The following is a 19,247-nucleotide window of genomic DNA, read 5'->3' as shown; positions in this document are numbered from 1 at the left end:
ACAAGCGTTGCTAGCACATGCATATGGACAAGTAGACAAGTAGGTGGGCATGTGCCACCCTACCTCCCCTGCCCTCTCACCAAGCTGTCGGTTTTACCAAGCGGGAGAACTCCGTAAGGAGCGCCTGGAACTTTCAACACACACCAATAAAAAGGGTATGAGAGAGCGAGGTAGTTTCTTCTCCGCTTCGGAGCAATGAGTGCTAGTTCTACACCAGCGCTGAGTTGATGCTTCGCTCAACCAATCACTATTGAAAACAGACGAACGACTCTGATTAAAAAAATTTTAAGGCGTTATGAGCATCCATGCTAAGAACAAAACTTGAGTAGCAGTGTTAGGTAGTCCTTTGGTTATCATTTTGGTATCAAAATGTTATCCCCCAATGAGGAAAGCCCGTGGTGTCGTGGAACACAATCTGGAACGTTTCGTCTGAAGGCGTACTAACCGAGGGCGAAAACAAAAGAAGAAAAAGAATTGGATGGTTTGCTTGATCGCTGCCCAAGGGATGGAATACAGTAGCTCTTACCATGTTGAGCTACCGGCATTGGTCGCCACAATCTTGCAGTATTCCTAGGTAGGGAGCCAGCTGTATGTAGTAGCACAATGTACTTTGTACTCCGTAATTTTTATCGAAACGATGGAGTGGCATTTGCATCTACCAGGGTTTGGGATAGCGTCGATGATGGTCCTTGATCCATGATCCATGATCCACGGCCTGTCGAGCATCCATGAATTGTGGATAGATGGGTAAGACGCCTTCTTTCCAGTGGTTATTGTTCCACAGCTCTTTGGAAGGGATGGGCTTAGATAGACGTAGATGTGCGCCCCGAGATGTACTAGTACCACAACTCTTTGTTGCTAGTTGTTACCCGTATGATAGCATTATTAGTAGTAGTAGCAGCCGTACTCCGTACCGCTACCCTGACGCCTCCCGCTCCGCCAACAAGGTGCGCACGTCCTCCCAGCTTTCCAGCATAAGCGGTAAGAGGCTTCTGGGTTTCAGGTACAGATTTGGTAATTCCCTGGTAGTATAATTGGAACGGAACGACGCTCCTTGAAGTCTCGCCTATTCTCAGCATGCGAGGGTCAGATTTCTGCCTTGCCACGCCTCGTCAAAAGCATCTAGACTCCGATATGCTTGTCCACGGCGGTTCGGTACTGCAGCAGGCTTGGGCAGCGAGGCAGGTTGTCCCGTTGCGCTGGCACCAGCAAGCAAGATCCAGTGGAAATGTCGCAACTCCCACTTAGGCCGTGATGTTATATGCAGCCCCAGAGTCCTAGACATTCTCAGCCAGCCTCCCCGTACGTCATTTGCAGGTACGCTAGCTTAACCTTGACGCTTCTGCATTATACCCCTGACAGACCTAGGCTTCAAGGAATGAGGTAGCACAAACTGTTGGTGAGCGCTCTCGTGTGCTGCTCACGCAGGAAGGATCGGCAGCTGCTCTGAGAGGATAGAATCGCAAAGAGGCTTCAGCTGGTTAATGCAAGCAGATGCAATATACCTGCTCCACTGTTTCCGGTCAAGGAGAAGGGACACGTCTTTCTCCCTCTCTCCAAATGGTCAGTTTGGTCACGATACCAATATGCCTAATGCCTCTTTTAGTCCGACTACGACACTGTAGGAGCCTTCCCGGTGCAAGAGGGGCTCTTTCAACGCCCGGACTGGGGCCACGCTTTCGTGTACCACATGACTCCTTAAGCCTGAACAGCGTCTCATCGAAGACCATATGGTGATTGTATCAGTCGATCCGGCATATAGCACCATACAAAAGACGGTCGAATACCAACCAATCTATTGTCGCCAGCAGCAAGCGCGGATAGTATCTCCAGATCGAACTGCTTTCTCGTTGAACAAAAGAAAATATAAAAATATAAAAACCCGAAAGGAGAAAAGGATAATCCGTGGACAGAAAATGGACGCAGAGTACGAGATGGCCCTAAGCAGCAGGCTTCAACGGTCAAAACGGCCGCTAACACCTCTTGGTAGGGATGGTACCGTTCCTCTTGACGAGACTTATGCAGAGACGGTCAACCACTACGGTCGAATATTCCAGCAGCATGCTTTGGCCAGCAAGACATACTTTGCGCCGATCGATGAAGTATGTTGTTTGGTATCCAACACTAATCCATACTTGGCCCTCGTTCCCTAACAGGGTGGTGAAATAGGAAGAAATAGCGCGATTGGGAGAAATGCACTCTATGCTCGGCACCGTTTTCGACAACAGATTGATATTCCCCCCCGTCAGCAAGCCTGGGAAAATACTCGAATGCGGATTTGGAGCAGCGGATTGGGCTGTTGATGTTGCTGAACATTATCCAGATGCAGAGGTGCGTGTTCAAGTCTGCTATTTTGACCCATTTCTGTGAGGGGGACAGCGAGCCCAAGGCTGGAAACATCGACTGCGACATCAAGATGAAATAAAGACCAAAACATGTCCCTTGGCTGATTGAATTTCTTTCGCTTGTTATTGGTTGCGTCGTTGATGACGTGAAGGTCGAAGGCTGTGTCTCGGCGGAGAACTGCCACGCGGCTGTCATGGTTGATTATGTAGCACATTGCAGATGCGTTGAATATCCTCAATCGTCAGGTCATCTGCCCAACCATGGGTAGATAATCTTTGGAGAGAACGGTCACATCGATAGTAGAGGTGAGCTAACAGAATAGCAGGTCGTGGGATTGGACATCAGCCCACATATGATTCCTGAAGTGCTGCCCGATAATCTGGACCTTCAGGTCGATGATCTGAATGGAGAGTGAGTAATGTTTTGTGTTTCCACTTCTATCTCTTTTTTGACAGCCAAGGGATCATCAGCTGAAGACTTTGTAATGTCTTAGGTTCACATTTCCATCCAACTACTTCGATGTCGTACACAGCCAGATGATGGCCGGCGGAATCCATGCAACACGTTGGCCAAGCTATCTGCGGGACATGTACCGCGTCCTTCAACCAGGTGGATGGTGTCAACTGGTCGAGATATATTTCAATGCTCAGTCGGACAATGGAACGCTGTCGGCAGGTGCGTAGGCCCGTTGCCAGGCTGCAGATGAGCTATGCTTGCTGAACCAAGTAGAACACGCACTTTCGAGATGGTCAAGCGGATACCTTGACGCGATGCATCCTCAAAAGGACCCACGAGCGGCTCTGCGTCTTAAGGAATGGATGAGGAGTGCAGGCTTCACGGACATTGAGTCGCGCCTTCTGACACTTCCCATGTGCCCATGGCCAACTGGTATGTCAATGATGGAAACTGCCTAGGCCGCTGAGAAGCAGCAAGAGAGCAGGATTTGACGTGGCCGGCTGTAGATCCCCGCGACAAGCAAATTGGTGCTTTGAACGTTAGCAACGTGAGTCAGTTGCTCTATTCGACGGGCCTGTATCCGTTCACACAGATGCGAGGGTGAGTCCCACCGCTGCTTTCTCCTGGTGAAGGCGTCAATGCCGACTAGACGTAAAGAGTCAAACGTTGACATGATTCTGGGGAACTGCAGTATGCCAGCGGAAGACTTTCAGCTCTTGGTGGCTCAAGCGAGAAATGAGGCCAACAATCCTTCATACAGGGTGAGAAATTTTCCAACATCAGGCGTATTTACTGAAGAGCGATTTGACTGACCGAGAACTTGGCAATCGCGCGCAGGCCTATTTCCCTCTGTAAGTCAAAATCAAACGTTCCTTGACGACGAGATGCGGGACGCTGGCGGCTTACCCATGACAAATGCAGATATGTGTTTATCGGACGAAAGCCGCACCCATGATAGATTGACCAGGGCTATGGTCACACTGTGCGATTGGCGAATGAGGGATGGATTGGGAACCCAGCACGGCTGGAGGCGAGTGCCTGGTTTGGGGCAGACATCAAGATGGGAAAGGCCCCATAACCAGGGATCCATGCCGGGAGAGGCATGCAATGCGTCTTGAAGGACGGGGTGTTTCAACGCTAATCATCAAAGCCAGGACGGCTGCGGATTCGTCGATGACTGGTACAGACGACGGAGAATGGAAGAGATGATGGTGAGTTGCAAGGGAGAAATGGAGATGCAAAAATTATAAAATTGGGAGAAAGAAAAAGAAGACGAGGATGAGGGAATGGAAAGGGGAGAGGGAGATTGACGAGGCGGTTGAAAGAAGGTTTTGAGGGGTGGATCTGGGGAAGGAAGGTGGCGCCTTAGCATCTGGTTCCTGCCTCAGCAATAAGCGTCAGATCTTTCTCCGCCCGTCGGCAGGCACTGACTTACCATTAAGGCAGCTGCGCCTATGTGTGCATGAATCAGTCTGTGTGCCTTTTCAGGGGCCTGCACCGGACCTTTGTTGGCTGGGAGGGCAAAAGAACAGCATCCCATCTGTCAACTTACCCAAGCAACATGAAGGCATGGGGGCTCTGGAGCATCGTGATGGGAGTCTTTGGCCAGATCAATCAACTTCTTTTGCTACCTGTTGCTCTTTTGCTTCTAGCTCCCAACAGGTGAAATCGTACCCATGGATCTTTGTTCAGGGTGCGTCGGTCGTGCTGTGTGCTGTACACATCTTTGGACGGGTGAATATGTCCGTTGAGAAGTTGCAGGTAACAGCTGCCCAGGATCCTGGTTCGGTCCAGGGCTTCTTTTTTTCCCTTATCTGCAACTGTCATCTTCTGGTACTACTAATAATCTTTCACCTAGGTGATTGGTAATTGTACCAATCTATCATTTACCTTGTGCCCACCTAGGTATTTCACATGTCTCATCAAAGGATCAGAGGGAACACTGACTACCGGGGGATTGCACAGCTCGATGCCAATTTCAAATCCGTTCTGTTTTTTTCCAAAGCTCTGCTTCAAAGCTGACCTGAAGAAATACGCACACGGGAGGGGGGGAAGGGGGAGAAAAGGCACGCGCTGTTTTGGCGTTGACCCTACCAATTCAGGGGCCCAGAAAGCGAGGATATGATACAATACGCACGGCAGGACAACACCCGTCTACAGACTATGGATACGGTTCTATCACCGTAAAACCTGCCAATCCCATTCTTCACCAGGCCGGTTTCAGTTTAACCTCGCTACCAATGCCGCGGGATTCATCAGACGCGAGCACCTGGGAGCGAGTAGGAAGCGAAGCCGCTGTTGGTCCAGCATCCGAACCAGGAGCGGCAAGCGACAACTCCAGCACCAGCACGATATCCCAGGGCGAGCACGTCCGTTTCCGCACCGTCGAATCCACTCGTGCGCAACATTTCTCCTTTGGGAGGGGCGTCAGGCCGCAAAGAGGGCCTTGGTCTGTCAGGTATGTCTGGAGTGTGTTTCGTGCTGCTCCGGGCTCTTTTCTGGAGCAGCATACGCATTCATGCCTAACAAGCTGCAGGCAGACCAACGCAGCAAGGCACGATTTTGGTCAAGTACCGCCTCAGCACGGCACACGAACTAGGTAGCACTGCTAGCATTGCCAGGGACTCCGTGCTCTAGGTTGCAAGGGGGTTAGCAGCAGCACAAAAATTAGTTCGGCCTTGCCATGGTTTCCTGCCAGCGATCTCCCTTGGGCAGGTCGCAGTGACTACAGCGCCGATTGGCATCCTCTCAGAGTCGACCAAAGGCCAAAGACGCCACTCTTGACGGGGCTGAGGGTGGAAGGAGTAGGTTTCATGGGCACTGATGATGTGGTTAGAATACCACCTTACTTGTACTTGCAGGGTCATCATCCTACCAGGTCCACAGCCAGGGACTTTATGCAGATAATATGCCCTGTAACGTTATGTATACAGACCAGACTGTCAGGGCCGCAGGAAGATTTCGATCCAATGGAAGCCAACTGTTGTGTCCGGGGCTGGTCTTCTCTCCGATCGAAAGCCCCCTTGATCATGTGCCAATCGACTTGCTAGTGGTAACTTGGCGTTGCATTGGCAAGAAATCAAATCTGAACAGGGCAGATCCTAAGCGCGGAAGCCGATGTTCACCAACGCCAAGGCATGTGCAGAGGTGGAAACAGACAAGTGTAGTTGTACGATACGGCATACAGCTGCTTACTATCGGCTTGCCAAATATGCTTGCTGGCGAGTACTATGCCTTGACCTCGATAGTTCTACTGTAAGTTGCCTTTTCGACGGACTCGCCCGTGGATTAATGAGTGGCCCACTGATCGAGCCTACCCTGTAGCTTCAGACCAAATCGAGCAAGCTCTAATTTTCTCTAGGCAAGCTCCCCTCATGCTTGTATTAATTCATTCCTCCACCATTACCATCGCCCGCTTTCGCCTCTCTCACGATACCCTTCTCCCAGCAGTAACCCAATGGCAGCCTCAAAGTCATCAATGCCTCTCCTGGCAGCCCTTCGATGCTCGCGACAAGCTCCGCTGCGGTTCTCACGGACGCAATGCCTCGCCAAGTCACCTCGATTCTACTCAGCAGACGCTGACGCTCCGCCGCCATTGCTCCAAAAGCTGAAAGGCGACCTCAAGACCGCTATGCGTGCCAAAGACGCCCCCAGGCTATCCGTGCTCCGAGCCATCATGTCCGCGAACCTCAATGCCTCCAAGACGACCTCCCCGATCCGCACCGACGTCCAGCTGGTCGCCCTGATCCGAAAGCTCCAGAAGAGCGCACAGGATGCCGTCGCGGATGCTCAGGCGGCGGGACGAGACGACTTGGTACAGAAAGAGAATGAGCAGATCTCCATTTTGGACGAGTACATTGCGGGGAGCGGCGTGCAAACTCTGGGAGAGGCCGAGATCAAGGTTCTGATCAGCCAAGCCATTGAAGCTGCCAATGGTGCCGGCAAGGGAGGCAAGTCTCTCATGGGAGAGGTGATGAAGCGCGTCAACGCTGCTTTGGAAGGCAAAGATGTAGACAAGAAGTCGGTTGCAGCACTGGTCAAGGAGCTGACGAGCCAGTAAGAAAATGCGGATATAAATCCGTCTGTGTATTTCTACCTTATGTACAATAGCAACGTCAACGATAACGATGGATAGTGGAGGTTCGAAAAAGGGAATACACAAGCTTGTAAATCACAACGGAATCATCATCTCTCAACTGTATAATGGGTATCGGGAAGAGAAAAAATGGAATACAACTTGTGAATAGCGGAACTGAGAAATAAAATGATAATTCATTAAAATATCAGCAGAGGTTTGGTTAGAGATAGTAGAGTAATTTTTGGGCATTGAAAGATACAAGTCAAAGGCCGCCTCTTTTCACCCCGAAACCTATAGATGCGTAATGATTATCAGAAGAAGAATGAAAATATTTCAGGAGCAGACGGCAATATTTTATTTCACATTGACAAAACGATGCGGAACTTATATAGACGTCCGGTCCGGAGAACTATCCATCTTTGGGGCCAAGCTATCGACGCCAGCCTCACGTGGCGGGCTGTATGGGGAGTCATAAAGGGCGTACATGCCGAAAAATCTACAGGATATATTAATATGAGTCACGTCTAACCCTCTTGGATCAAACGCAGAGAATTCTTATTATTTATAATTTACCAACTATTGTGTCATTCATTCTTTCTTTTGCTGTCTCTCTATAACTCATATATCATATACACACAATGCCTCGGGAGCTCATTTCCTCTGGGTCCAAATTTGAGGGCGAAATTGGTTATTCCCGAGCAGTCGTCGTCGATGACTTTGTGTTTGTATCGGGAACCACTGGGTACGATGCATTGATTCAACGGTTCTCAGCTCTAAATTTGACTTGAAAAATAACCTATAATCGCTTGTAGGTACGACTATGCTACTGGCGAAATCTCCGAAAATGTCGTCCAACAGACTGAGCAGACAATGATCAATATCGACAAGGCTCTAAAGGACGCGGGCTCCTCCGTGTCCGAAGTTGTTCGTGTACGCTATATTCTTCCAGATCGTTCCCAGTTCCCTCTCGTTTGGCCGGTATTGAGAAAGTGGTTTGGTAATGTACGGCCGGCGGCGACAATGGTGCAGTCTTCCCTCATGGTTGATGAGATGAAGATTGAAATTGAGGTGACAGCAAAGAAGGGATCGAGTAATGATGTGCCCGCTTCTGCATAGGAGAGTCTTGTTGTCGTCGTTGTCTTCGAGGGTTTTGTCTAGAAAATATATGTGTATTGAACTTAATAGGCCAAAGGCGCAACAATGGTCCCGCCAATAAATGCGCATGCGATTGTAATCATGCTCGACAGAGATAGCAGTGACATGCCGCTGATGCCATGTCCAGATGTGCAGCCACCGGCCATTCGCGATCCAATGGCCATAAGCGCACCTCCGGCCATTGCATACAACGGTGGTACCTCAAACACAGGAGCGTTGGCCAATGACGGCACAGCCTGAAGCAATCCCCAAGCCCCGGCGGTCACGCCGCTGGCGAAGAGAATGCTGTTGTATGACATGGGTCTCGTATTGGAGTCTGCGCCTTTAATCACCCACCAGAAGTAGTTTCCAAACTCTTCATAGGCGGTAGAGATGCCTATCATGGACCTTCTGGTAATGATCGAGAAGACCTGTGAAAGGCCGATAATGAATCCGCCTGCTGTGCCGAGGACCTTGGCTCCGGGGAACTTGGGAGTATAGATTGTCGTTGCCGCGAGGATTGAGAGACATACTGCCTCGAAGAGAAACAAAGTGGCACCTCTACTTAGACCAAGTTGGTCGTTTGCAGTCACTGTTATCGGGGTAATGTTTGCTCTTTCTTTGTTTTGTTTGACCATCTTGGAAAGAAACCCAGTCCACAAAAGGCCACCGAGTATGGCTCCGTTCAGGGCATGGAAGCCGGTATGGACACCAGCAGCCAGCTGAGGGTACAGAGTCCCCGGACACGAGCCTGACAAGGCCATGCCGGCACCGAGGAGAGTGCCGCCGATGAGGTTGCCGTCGTATCTAGAGAAGAGTTTGAAGAGACCTATCGGTGAGGAACTTCTGGGCTTAAGTTTCACATAGTCGAGACGCTCTGCAATAGCATATGTGGCTCTTTGGTCACCACCGATTAGTTGTGCGTATAGGAAGCCTCATAGAGGCATTTTAGGGGGTTACTCACGCGCTGGTTGCAGTTGCGGCTAGAAATGCCTGTGCCATGTGGAAGTTTTCCCACTTCATCTGGGCGATGACTATGGCAGGATTGTGAAAGGAAGCAGCCATCATGGCCGCCCCAAAAGCAGCACCAGATAGAAAAGTCGTTGCCATTATTGGAACGCTCCAAGATGGTTCAGTATACCACAACTTAGAGGCGAAGAAAAGAGACGTCTCTTGGTAGCAAAGTTGAATAGTAGACGATGGGGCACTAGAGGTCTCAAACGGCTAGGAGATGCTATCTCAAATATAGTAAAAGTATTAATAATGATAGCAAGGTATGCAAGGAGGCTCGGGGAACGACACGTAAAGCCCCTACGTTGTTAGTCGTGGGCGATCATATAATCCTCGACGGGTTGTCGGCCACTACTTGAGGGACTCTGGGGAAGCCTGCACTCGGGCTTCTCATACTATGAGTGAGACTTCCATTATGAACAAACACTCCCTTGCCATGACACCCCGTTGCCTGTATCAGTCACCGGAACCCTGATCAAGAAGGAGACGACTATACGAAAGAGTCGCCGACAAGTTTTGTTTTAGTGGACCCCCTGTCATTGGCCACGATCGCCGAGACCCCGAAATCGACGGACCGGAGGCTGGAGGCGCAATTCTCGGCGACCATGGCGTGCGTGGCGTGTACGGCGGGATTTAGCGAGCTTAACCAGCTCAACGTTTGGACATGACTTTAATTCTTTTCAGTATTCATGGCTTGTTGCTTAAATTGCAAGTATAGCGCTCAGCTCGCCAGCCGTTGGACCCTGGTGAGAATCATGGACAGATTGGCAGAGTGGAGGCTGCATTGTTGCCTCCATCTCTATATGAATTAGACTATTATGCAGTGCGATCTTGGTTAAAGTTGGCCAAAGGACTCACATTGACTCTGCGACTTGACCACAAATTATTAGTGCAAGTCAGAGAACGCTGTGGGCGCAAGTCACACCGAGAGAAGGGTATCGTGGACGTATAGATGGAAAGGGGGAGGATTGCGCTCTGCATTTCGTGTCTGCACTTGGAAAATGTGTACGAGTAATGGCCATAGCACTCAAGCACGTCGGCGACCAGCATGATCACTAATTCTCAACTGGGCGAAAGCTTTGACTGAAGCGGATGATCGTCTTGGGATGTCCGTAAGGGGGCCTTGTTCCCAGGGTCTGACAGCAACTAGGTACTAAATTAGCTTCGACAGGTCGGAGATTTTGTCCGAGCTCTGAGCGTCGGTGAGCATAGGAATACCCACCCGGGGTTCAACAGATGCAAATGTTAAACGCATTGAAACATGCAGCGGCCACTCCAAAGGCCATGTCGGCTTCGTATCAAACGGCGTACATATGTCAGCGCGGAATTCGGAGGGAGGCGGCTTGATAGACGATGAGCACGAAGGAGAAGCTTCACTCGGGCATGCCTTTGTAGATATCTCCGTTAGCCGTCTGCGTTGTCTCATGGAGGGAACCAGTTCCCCGAGTGCCGACATAAACTCATAGGATTCAAACTCACCTGATGGATCTCACCTGTTGGATCACGGTTCTCGGTAGCCCATATGCACTAAGGAGACGGCAAGGATACCTCGCTAGGGTCGTCCTATCCGGTTTCTATCCAGCCAGCCAGAGTCTATTAGAGGCCGCATCTCCCACGGGTACGCATAGTGTATCCCGGTATTTCGAGTGGCTCCAATTGTAAGACTCAGGAACTAGACAAAACGTACTGCTTACCGGCTGTCAGAGAAACGTTCCCGGAGAGCGCCGATGCCGGACGCCTCTCCGGTAAACCGAGCCGAAACGGAGGACCCGCGGCTCTCCAGTTCGGAAGTTCCCAAAGGCACGGGCTTTGGCCCATTGAACCCGTCTTCATCCGGAGCGGCGGTGGTTGACTTTGTCGATCTCACGCTCCAGGAGATGCACGTTCAACCAATCACTGCAAGCGGTCATTAATTATGTGGGCTTCGTCGACACGGGCAAAACTTCTTGTTATTCCCGTGGTTTGCATGAAGATGCAGTTTAGCTTTGCAATGAGATGGAGATATGATTTTGTCCATTGAGGGGGACACACGTTCGAGAGGGAGAGAGGAGAAGCAATCAAGAGCCACGTGTACGAGATACAGATACCAAGGTACGTATCGCACAGGGAACGTTAGGTACCTATCTGACACCTGAAGGAAACTGCACTCTATCGTCCAGGCTCTACGTCGGCAAGAAATACAAGATGATAAAGTCTTCTTTCAGCAACTTGGGGCAAGATGGTACACAGATTTCCATGTATGGTGTCTTGTCTCTACAAGCGGAGGGTGCCAATGCAGGTTGTGCACTTTTAGTATGTTACCCCAGGAATTTTTAATCAGAAAGCTTCTCGGCACCACGGCAAATCGGCCGATAATCGCAGTTGATATTCCCATTACCGCTCTAATTGAATATCAAGCAAGCCAAAGGAACGTGTCGATGAAGATTAAACTCTTCTTGATGGCTGAGGATGACAAATGCAGCGAAGCTGTAACCGAGGTCAACGCAATGAGTCGTGGCGGGGTTGATGTCATAATAGGCAATTTGCTACTGTTTAGGTGCTGGTATAAGTGAGTGAGCGCTACAAGGGGGAATTGTTCCCGCCCATTTGTTTGGCTATAAAGTTGTCAAGGTGCACACTACTAGGTATAACAAGCATTGTGTTCTGCATGAGGGAGAGTCAATTGAATTTCGCGACGAATTGTTTGTACCAATTAATTTTCAAGAGACAGAGAAGAGAGAAAAGACTCAGTTTGAATCTCGCGCAACTAAACACAACCCCCACCATGCCGCGAGTTCTCACTTTAAAGCAAATCGAAGGCGGTAAGCCTGGAGAAGTCTACTATCCGTGAGTTTCAAACACTCTCTCCATCAACTCACTCAATCCCACCATTCCAAAGTATCAAAGGCTCATCGTTTTCATTCCTTATAGCATCCAAATCAAAGAGGTTCCCAAGCCTACTCCTGGGCCTGGTCAGCTCCTCGTCCGCATCTCCGCCGCGGCCCTCAACCACAGAGACCTCTTCATCCGCCGCCACCAATACCCTGCCATCTCCTTCACCTCACCACTATTTGCCGACGGCTATGGAACCGTCGTCGAGGTCGGGCCCAACGTCACTCGCAAGGAATTGCTCCACAAGCCTGTGCTGTTGACACCCATGCGAGGATGGGAATCCAACCCTGCCGGACCCGAAGACCCCCGCAAGTTTGCCGTCATTGGCAGCAGCAAGATTACAGAAGCCGGAACGGGACAGGACTACATCGTCGTGCCCGAAGACGAGGTTGAGCCGGCTCCGGAGCACCTTTCGCCGGGCGAAGGTGCCGCGTTGCCGCTGGTAGGACTGACGGGATGGAGAGCGCTGGTGACCAAGAGCGGCGCCGCCTTTCCGGGGAGCAACATCCTGGTGACGGGAATCGGCGGTGGCGTTGCGCTCTCTGTTCTCCAGTTTGCCGTTGCCTTTGGAAGCAATGTTTACGTCTCGTCTAGCGATCCGGTCAAGCTTGAGCAAGCCAAGGCTCTGGGCGCAAAGGGAGGCATTAACTACAGGAATGAAGCGTGGGAAAAGGACCTGGCTGCTCTGCTTCCCAAAGACCGCCCTTATCTCGATGCTGTGATTGATGGCGCTGGAGGCAAGCTCGTCTCCAAGACCGTCCGCCTCCTCAAGCCCGGCGGTGTTATCTCCCAGTACGGCATGACGGTGTCTCCCAAGATGGACTGGCTGATGCAGGCTGTGCTGGCCAACGTTGAGCTCAAGGGCACTACAATGGGATCAAAGCAGGAATTCAAGGACATGGTTGCGTTTGTCAAGGAAAAGAAGATTAAGCCGGTTATTAGCAAGACGATCAAGGGTCTTGGGAACCTTGACGCTCTCAACGAGCTGTTCCAAGAAATGGACGAAGGAAAGCAGTTTGGCAAGCTGGTAGTTGAGTTTGATTCCGAGGCCGCCTCTCCAAAGCTGTAAGTGAGCCCAGGGACGAAAAAGACAATGAAAGATGGGGAGACGGAAAAGGCTGACAGCAGATGAAGAGAGGGATAGAGAGGTAAGGAAGTAGGAAACGTGGGAATTCAATAAGGCAAAGTCACGACCATTATAATAAACTATATGATGAAACCTAGGTACATCTTGAACAAATATCTTTGTATTATACACTCAAACCTATAGTATGAAGCACTGTAAAAGAGGCCATGTTCACACTGCACTATCAGTGCCTACAGGCTCAGAAGAACGAGACGCTCTTGTTGTAATGGCCCTTGTTAAATGTCCCATGGACATTATTGCAGGTTCTTTTTTTTTCTCCGTAAATAGATAAACAAACGCTCTTAACCGTCCCAACACCTGGTGTATCAAAGCTAGGCTAGCCACCTTACTCAGAGCTCTTCTTCCGCTTCTTTTTGGGCCTGTCCTCTTCTGGAGGCACGAATTCCGCCGCCCGCTCCTTTGCCCTATCGTCCTTTGCCTGCTTCTGCTTCTCCTTGCGGTCGCTGAGGGCCGCCCTGTCCTTGGCCTCCTTGCTAAGGAAGTACTCGCCACTCTCAATCTGCTTATCGACCTTGCTCTTCTCAGGCGCCGGCGGGAATGGCGTGTAGACCTTCTTGGTCTTGTCTGTAACGTTGAGCGGCACGCGTCTCTTGCTCAGTGTCTTCTTCTTGAAGTTTGGCAGGAAGCGATCCCAGCTTTCGTTGGCCAGCTCGGGGTCCTTAGCTAGCTCACGCTTGATCATGAGCTCCTTGATGTGGTAGATGGGATGAATGTTGTTCATGCAGTCCTCAATCACCCTCCGCAGCTCTTTCAGTCCCTTGTAAGGCCCCATGGCCGACACTGTGTTGCCGTGGACGAGGATATAGGTCTCCGTCAGAAGCTCGAGTGCCTTGAGCGTAGAGCCATTGGGCCCCAGAATTCGCTGACGGCGCTTAACGAATCGTTCCTTGTTTCGTACCAGGTTTCGGATCTTGATGATGTCGCACGCGACGCCGTCGTCTAGGATTTTCACAGCCTGGGGAGCAGGGACGCTTCGTGCCAGCAGCTTGATGAGGTCACGCGCGTTCAAGATTGCAGCAGGATCAAATGTTTTTCTTGTTGTCTTGACTGTCATTGAACCCTCGACGAGATCCAATGTGCAGGCAATGCCGTGCTTCTCCAGCGCCTTGGTAATTAACGGCCATGCTTCTTTCAGATAGACTTCGCGGTACTTGGGGAACAGCGTGACGAATGATGACTCCTCGGTAAATGTGCCGCCCGCATTGTCCTTTGCAGTAAATGTATCAATCTTCCACTTGTCGATATCGTCGGTATCCCAAGGCTTTTCTTTCTTGTGTGTGGACGGCATCGTGTGTGTATGTCAAGTTGGATGTGCGTGTGGCTAATCTTTCGATTGGCTTGCGTTTGGAATTCAATACAGCGCTATGGTACAGCACTATACCGGATGCGCCTTGTGATATATGGATGTATTGTGAAGTTTGTGAAATGGAGATGTAGAGGATATGGCTGTCAGAGAAATGATGGATTCTCTGCTTCCAAAAATTTTGGCGGCCTTCCCATGGGCTATCGATAAGATAAAGAAATTGGTGGATCTCCAATACGGCACTAGATTGCTTTGGTCATAGTGCCTGGCCAATGGTGGCAGCAAGATGCAAGTTGCTTCAAGATTTACAAAATCTCCATCGTGAGCACGAGACGATATTGCGCATCGCCGAAACTCCAGCATTCCGCCTCCTGCAAATCCAATCCAACTATGTCGAAAGCAAAGGGCGCTGCCGCCGGCGTGGACACCATCGTCAAACTGATTGTGGGAGCTGGTCAGGCCAGTCCAAGCCCTCCAGTCGGTCCCGCGCTTGGTAGCAAGGGTGTCAAATCCATGGACTTTTGCAAGGTCGGTCACTCGAAGTTTTGCTGCTGGGTTCGATGGATTTGGTATTTTGTATTTGAGGCGAATCAAGGCTAACTGTGATGTAGGAATTCAATGCCAGAACAGCACACATCGTCCCTGGTACACCCATGCCATGCCGGGTCACGGTTCGACCTGATCGGTCCTTTACGTTTGACGTCAGAACACCGCAGACATCATGGCTGCTGCTCAATGCAGTGGGAGCGCCAACCGGCAAGAAGGGAAACAGAAAAGGCGTCAGCAAGCCTGGGCATGAGACGGTCGGTACCATCAGCTTAAAGCACATCTACGAAATCGCAAAAATCAAGCAATCGGAGCTTAGACTGTCTGGCCTGTCGCTGGAGGGGCTATGCCGGTCTATCATTTTCCAGTGCAAATCAATAGGAATTAATGTGGTGGCGTAACGATACCAAGGAACAAAGAACAGAAAGAATGGCGTTTGATGATGGGTTTTGTGATATCGGCATATCAAAACAGGCGGGGTTGGGAGCAACGATGTGTATAACATAGCAGGTATTGCGGGACTGCGTCGAGATGTACGATCAAGGTTCGAACAAGACATACAATAGATATTCGGCTTCTTTTTTCCTCCGACTCGAGGCTTCCTTCCCTCTTTCCCACCTTCCCTCTTGTCTGTCTGCCTTACTCCTCATTTGGCACGTGAATTCGAAACGAGGTACTAACTTGATGTATCAATTCTTGTCCAACAACAAAGCATCACCACCAATCAGAGCGGCAGTCAACACAATCCAACAAATCGCAACGGCTGCCTGGAATCCGAACGGGACGGCTGTTGTTTGTGAGCCTCGCCATTGAGACTCGCCTCCAGCCGTAGGACTGCAGGCCGCGTACCGGCCGCCTGACATCGCGTCATCCGATTTGCTGGAAGCATCGATGCCTGAACAGGGCTCACTCGCATCTGTACGAAAATACCTTCTTTAAAAGGATCCATCCCTACACTGAAGTTTGTTCTATTTGTGGCTTGTCCAAAGCCACGGCGCGCGCCTAAGAGAGCGACAAGGTTCATCAATGGATGTTAAAATATCGCTGTCCGGCCGAAAACATTCCTTCAGTTTGTAGGCCTCCCGCACATTGAAGCCTAAAACAGCAGCGTCTACCCAGCCCTCCGTCCAACATTGCTCACTTCAAACCATAGCCCTGTGACCAGCACCAACTCCATCTCAGAATACGACGAGCACGACAAAGCGCACAATGCCAACCTTGGAGTGCACATGCGGTCGCCCTTTCCGCAGCGAAACAGACTTGAAACAGCATAGAAAGGCTAAATCTCGATTTATTTGCCGTCGCTGCAACAAATGTCTGGCCTCGGTCGAATCTTTGAAGGAACATCAGGCTTTTCAAGCGACATGTTGGGAAAATCCATTCAAAGACATGCAATGGCGCTGCAACGATTGTAGCGCAGTATTTGAAAGCCGAGCTGCTTCGAACCAACATGTTCAAGCAACGGGACACGCCACTGAGTTTCGTTGCCGTGACTGTAACAAGGGCTTCAAGAGTGAGAAATCTCTCCTCGATCACCTAGGAGCTACGGGACACGCCACTGAGTTTCGTTGCTGTGACTGTAACAAGGGCTTCAGGAGTGAGAAATCTCTACTTGACCACCTAGGAGCTAAAGACCACGGGACGCCCGTCGCAAAGCCACAGAAAAGAAAAGAAGCCAAAGAAGACAGAGAATGCAAAGAATGCAATCGTACTTTTAAGAATGTCAAAGCTTTACAGCAGCATCTGGATTCTGTCATTCATCGTCCAATTAGCAATTTGACTTGCATGGCGGGCAAAATTTGTGGCGTGGAGTGCAATGCCCATTTCCGGAGCCCTTCAGCTCTAGTTGCCCACATGGAGAATGGCACTTGTCGGTCGGGCATGAACCGGCAGAAACTCAACAGGCTGGTGCTCATGCACGATAGGGAGCATCTCATCACCAGTTCCGACGGCAGCTTTGAATCCTTGGGCTGGGCTAGCCTGGAGAACGAGCCAGACTTGAGCAGCTCCGGGATCATGACGCCAAGCACAGATTCAGGCGAGGGTGTCATGCTGACGCCTAGTAGCAGTCAGATGGACTTCATGAGCCTTGTCGGAAGGGATTTTACTGGATTCGATTTATCTGATACGGATAGTGACTGTACAGAATTGCCCGCGGACGGCATTTATCTTTGCCCCCTCTGTCCTAACAGCCTACGGCGCTTCAATGGAAGAAAAGCTCTCGAGCAGCACATGCAATCACCTGCTCACATGTCCAAGATTTTTCACTGTCCTTCAATTCTATTTCAAGGAAACTCTGGGAAATCCAAGCCGAGCATGAAGAAGTTTTCAACAATTAGCGGGCTTGTTGCTCACATCGAGAGCGGTGCGTGCCGTGGCGGCAATGCTGGGCTGCGTACAGTGATGCAGTACATGGAAGAGCGGCTGGAAGATATGGGAATGTCGTTCAAGCTGCTGAGCATATAATACGGTCGTGGGCTAGCAATATCCATGTGGGTTTATTTATATGAAGTGTTGGCAGCAGTTGGCATGCCTCTACACTGGGGAGCTGCTTCTATTGCCGTATCTCTTACGCACAGGACTTTTTTACAGTCAAAGAATGGCCAATGTTGATGATTTTGCCAGTTAGTCAATAAAGCACAAGGTAAATCAATATTGTTACATTATCTATATTCATGGTGACGGTGAAACAAGAGGCTTTATGCCTACCTGGATAGCTTTGAATGGGAATCCGCAGATTGACATCAGATTTTCGTCAATGGGAGCCATCAACCTGATCGAAAAATACTGAACGGTGGGACTATGGATACAACTGAGGAACTTCTGTTGGTAGATGGTGGACCACATACACTCAACGGTGGTCTGTATTTAGAAACTCAACCATCGCGAGGATGACACATCCAAGCTTAATCCACAGTGTGGGGAAGCATGTATCGAGATGATCGCCATTGAAGAACAAAAGCCGTTTCAAGTTGTTTCTATATATATACTTCGTGTATATATCCACCGCAAGAGTTCTCACAACTAGCACTTGGCAGTCAAAGACCATCATTCACCATCGCTCTTCATGAGTGGATGGACGTTGCTTGGTTGCCCGCCGCTTACAAATTAGTCCTCGTTTTCCGCTCTCGGCTAATGTTCGATAGCATCTTTGGAAGCTGGCTAGAGGAAGATCATGTTACATGGGAGGGAGATCAAGCTCAAGTGGCGATCGAGGCCCCACTTGGAGACGGGCTTGTCACGGAAAAGAAAACCAAGATGGCCATGCAGGGTTCAATTATCTTGAGAATAGCGAATTGATGCCGAATGAGGCTCGTACGTTCTGCAACAGAGCTCGGCATTGCTACTAAGAGATAGCAAATCCTGTTATTGAAGCATGCCGTTTAAGCATGCAAATGATTCAGCTGTCGGGCTAATGCGAGAAAGAATTTTCTTCCCCTTCGTCTTGTTTGTTTGTTTGTTGGGTGGCGAGAAGGGGGATGGGGATGGTGACAGCTACATATTTTACGGATACACGGCGATCCCGAAAGCCCAGAATTCAGTTCCGAAAAAAATGATGAGAATTGAGTGCGTTTGGTCAATGCCTAGACAGGCGGGAAACTACAGACTTGCAAAGAAAAAAAAAAATATGAAAATATGCCGGCAGATTTTGATTGCCACCAGTTAGGAGCATGTCCACCTGTGGGGCCGTCTGGGATGTCGATCGGGAGAGGCAAAAAGCAAACGGACTGTATTCGTGTATGTACATACGAAGTGCGTACTTACATCCTGATACCGTGACACAAAACCAACTGGGTCACTACCTGCACATGTACAGTCAGGGATGGGACGCCGTATTTGTCCATTGATTGATTCGGCCCCTGCTGCGACGGGCCGACTTGAGTACCTATGTGCGCCAATTTGATGAATACTACCATCCAAGTTCCGGATAACTGGTCCTATGATCCGTCTTAAGTTGTGTTGGCTCAATGCAACTCAGTGAGACTAGCCAAAGGAACAGCTGAATGCAGCAACCCATTTCGAGCTTCTTGTTTGCCTAGTTGCCCAGCTAGTGCCAGTGCCCTCGGTGTAGGTCTATGCGAGATATTCTTGCAGCAGATTACAAAGCAGACCGTGACCTCTTGTAGGAGTCATCACATCACATCGAACGAGATGGGCCAGTGGAGGGAGGAGAGAGGACACCTGTTGCCCTGAAATGCTGTACAGAGACACATCATGAAGGCGGGAGTGAATCAGCCGCTACCCCGGTCGCCAATCACGGCCGCGGCAACACTTGGACGTGCTTGTTCCCGTATCCATTCACGGAAAGCCTCATTGATAGGACCCAGACGCGGGTCACAGACCATCCGTGGGGT

General features: G+C 50.2%; 9 protein-coding genes across 9 annotated transcripts; 7 read left to right on the top strand and 2 right to left on the bottom strand.

The window, feature by feature from the left end:
* Positions 1-1,916: 1,916 nt before the first annotated feature.
* V8C40DRAFT_264044 (S-adenosyl-L-methionine-dependent methyltransferase) lies at positions 1,917-3,260 on the top strand (the record flags this gene model as incomplete). Its single annotated transcript, XM_083219513.1, has 6 exons — positions 1,917-1,927; positions 1,991-2,102; positions 2,170-2,331; positions 2,672-2,757; positions 2,840-3,021; positions 3,076-3,260. 6 exons carry the CDS (start codon positions 1,917-1,919, stop codon positions 3,258-3,260), a joined length of 738 nt encoding a protein of 245 aa, XP_083075829.1.
* Positions 3,261-3,878: 618 nt separating this feature from the next.
* On the top strand, positions 3,879-4,842 carry V8C40DRAFT_239924 (uncharacterized protein). The gene has a single exon (XM_083214702.1). The coding sequence runs from the start codon at positions 4,372-4,374 to the stop codon at positions 4,669-4,671; it is 300 nt and encodes a 99-aa protein (XP_083075828.1). The 5' UTR covers positions 3,879-4,371; the 3' UTR covers positions 4,672-4,842.
* Positions 4,843-4,857: 15 nt separating this feature from the next.
* V8C40DRAFT_181899 (uncharacterized protein) lies at positions 4,858-5,558 on the top strand. Its single transcript, XM_083211738.1, has one exon. The coding sequence runs from the start codon at positions 5,043-5,045 to the stop codon at positions 5,403-5,405; it is 363 nt and encodes a 120-aa protein (XP_083075827.1). The 5' UTR covers positions 4,858-5,042; the 3' UTR covers positions 5,406-5,558.
* A 701-nt stretch (positions 5,559-6,259) lies between these two features.
* V8C40DRAFT_273895 (YjgF-like protein) lies at positions 6,260-7,996 on the top strand (the record flags this gene model as incomplete). The annotated part of the gene is made up of 3 exons (XM_083220548.1): positions 6,260-6,838; positions 7,531-7,622; positions 7,693-7,996. The coding sequence occupies 3 exons, from the start codon at positions 6,260-6,262 to the stop codon at positions 7,994-7,996; spliced, it is 975 nt and encodes a 324-aa protein (XP_083075826.1).
* Positions 7,993-9,536, bottom strand: V8C40DRAFT_181832 (uncharacterized protein). The gene is made up of 2 exons (XM_083211737.1): positions 8,979-9,536; positions 7,993-8,911 (listed from the first exon to the last, which is right to left on the bottom strand). Exons 1-2 carry the CDS (start codon positions 9,122-9,124, stop codon positions 8,059-8,061), a joined length of 999 nt encoding a protein of 332 aa, XP_083075825.1. The 5' UTR covers positions 9,125-9,536; the 3' UTR covers positions 7,993-8,058.
* A 2,319-nt stretch (positions 9,537-11,855) lies between these two features.
* Positions 11,856-13,285, top strand: V8C40DRAFT_239907 (uncharacterized protein). The gene is made up of 2 exons (XM_083214701.1): positions 11,856-12,961; positions 13,031-13,285. The coding sequence occupies exons 1-2, from the start codon at positions 12,162-12,164 to the stop codon at positions 13,038-13,040; spliced, it is 810 nt and encodes a 269-aa protein (XP_083075824.1). The 5' UTR covers positions 11,856-12,161; the 3' UTR covers positions 13,041-13,285.
* On the bottom strand, positions 13,127-14,527 carry V8C40DRAFT_239906 (ribosome biosynthesis protein KRR1). The gene has a single exon (XM_083214700.1). The coding sequence runs from the start codon at positions 14,329-14,331 to the stop codon at positions 13,369-13,371; it is 963 nt and encodes a 320-aa protein (XP_083075823.1). The 5' UTR covers positions 14,332-14,527; the 3' UTR covers positions 13,127-13,368.
* A 63-nt stretch (positions 14,528-14,590) lies between these two features.
* Positions 14,591-15,461, top strand: V8C40DRAFT_181718 (mitochondrial 54S ribosomal protein uL11m). Its single transcript, XM_083211736.1, has 2 exons — positions 14,591-14,874; positions 14,958-15,461. Exons 1-2 carry the CDS (start codon positions 14,737-14,739, stop codon positions 15,291-15,293), a joined length of 474 nt encoding a protein of 157 aa, XP_083075822.1. The 5' UTR covers positions 14,591-14,736; the 3' UTR covers positions 15,294-15,461.
* Positions 15,462-16,101: 640 nt separating this feature from the next.
* On the top strand, positions 16,102-17,358 carry V8C40DRAFT_273891 (uncharacterized protein; the record flags this gene model as incomplete). The annotated part of the gene is made up of 2 exons (XM_083220547.1): positions 16,102-16,381; positions 16,433-17,358. 2 exons carry the CDS (start codon positions 16,102-16,104, stop codon positions 17,356-17,358), a joined length of 1,206 nt encoding a protein of 401 aa, XP_083075821.1.
* Positions 17,359-19,247: the final 1,889 nt, after the last annotated feature.

The sequence above is a fragment of the Trichoderma camerunense genome, assembly GCF_050948025.1.
Source record: "Trichoderma camerunense strain CBS 138272 chromosome Unknown V8C40scaffold_5, whole genome shotgun sequence".
Classification (NCBI taxonomy): Eukaryota; Fungi; Ascomycota; class Sordariomycetes; order Hypocreales; family Hypocreaceae; genus Trichoderma; species Trichoderma camerunense.
The sequence above is the reverse complement of the archived record's forward strand: the minus strand, read 5'-3'. Positions and strand labels throughout refer to the sequence as shown.

What these genes read in the sequence shown, in the direction of transcription:
- V8C40DRAFT_239924 (XM_083214702.1), top strand. Translation starts at nt 4,372, where the DNA reads ATGGGGGCTCTGGAGCATCGTGATGGGAGTCTTTGGCCAGATCAATCA.
- V8C40DRAFT_181899 (XM_083211738.1), top strand. Translation starts at nt 5,043, where the DNA reads ATGCCGCGGGATTCATCAGACGCGAGCACCTGGGAGCGAGTAGGAAGC.
- V8C40DRAFT_181832 (XM_083211737.1), bottom strand. Translation starts at nt 9,124, where the DNA reads ATGGCAACGACTTTTCTATCTGGTGCTGCTTTTGGGGCGGCCATGATG. An exon ending in GCCGCAACTGCAACCAGCGC is followed by an intron (nt 8,912 to 8,978) that starts GTGAGTAACCCC and finishes TGGTGACCAAAG; the next exon opens with AGCCACATATGCTATTGCAG.
- V8C40DRAFT_239907 (XM_083214701.1), top strand. Translation starts at nt 12,162, where the DNA reads ATGCGAGGATGGGAATCCAACCCTGCCGGACCCGAAGACCCCCGCAAG.
- V8C40DRAFT_239906 (XM_083214700.1), bottom strand. Translation starts at nt 14,331, where the DNA reads ATGCCGTCCACACACAAGAAAGAAAAGCCTTGGGATACCGACGATATC.
- V8C40DRAFT_181718 (XM_083211736.1), top strand. Translation starts at nt 14,737, where the DNA reads ATGTCGAAAGCAAAGGGCGCTGCCGCCGGCGTGGACACCATCGTCAAA. An exon ending in AATCCATGGACTTTTGCAAG is followed by an intron (nt 14,875 to 14,957) that starts GTCGGTCACTCG and finishes ACTGTGATGTAG; the next exon opens with GAATTCAATGCCAGAACAGC.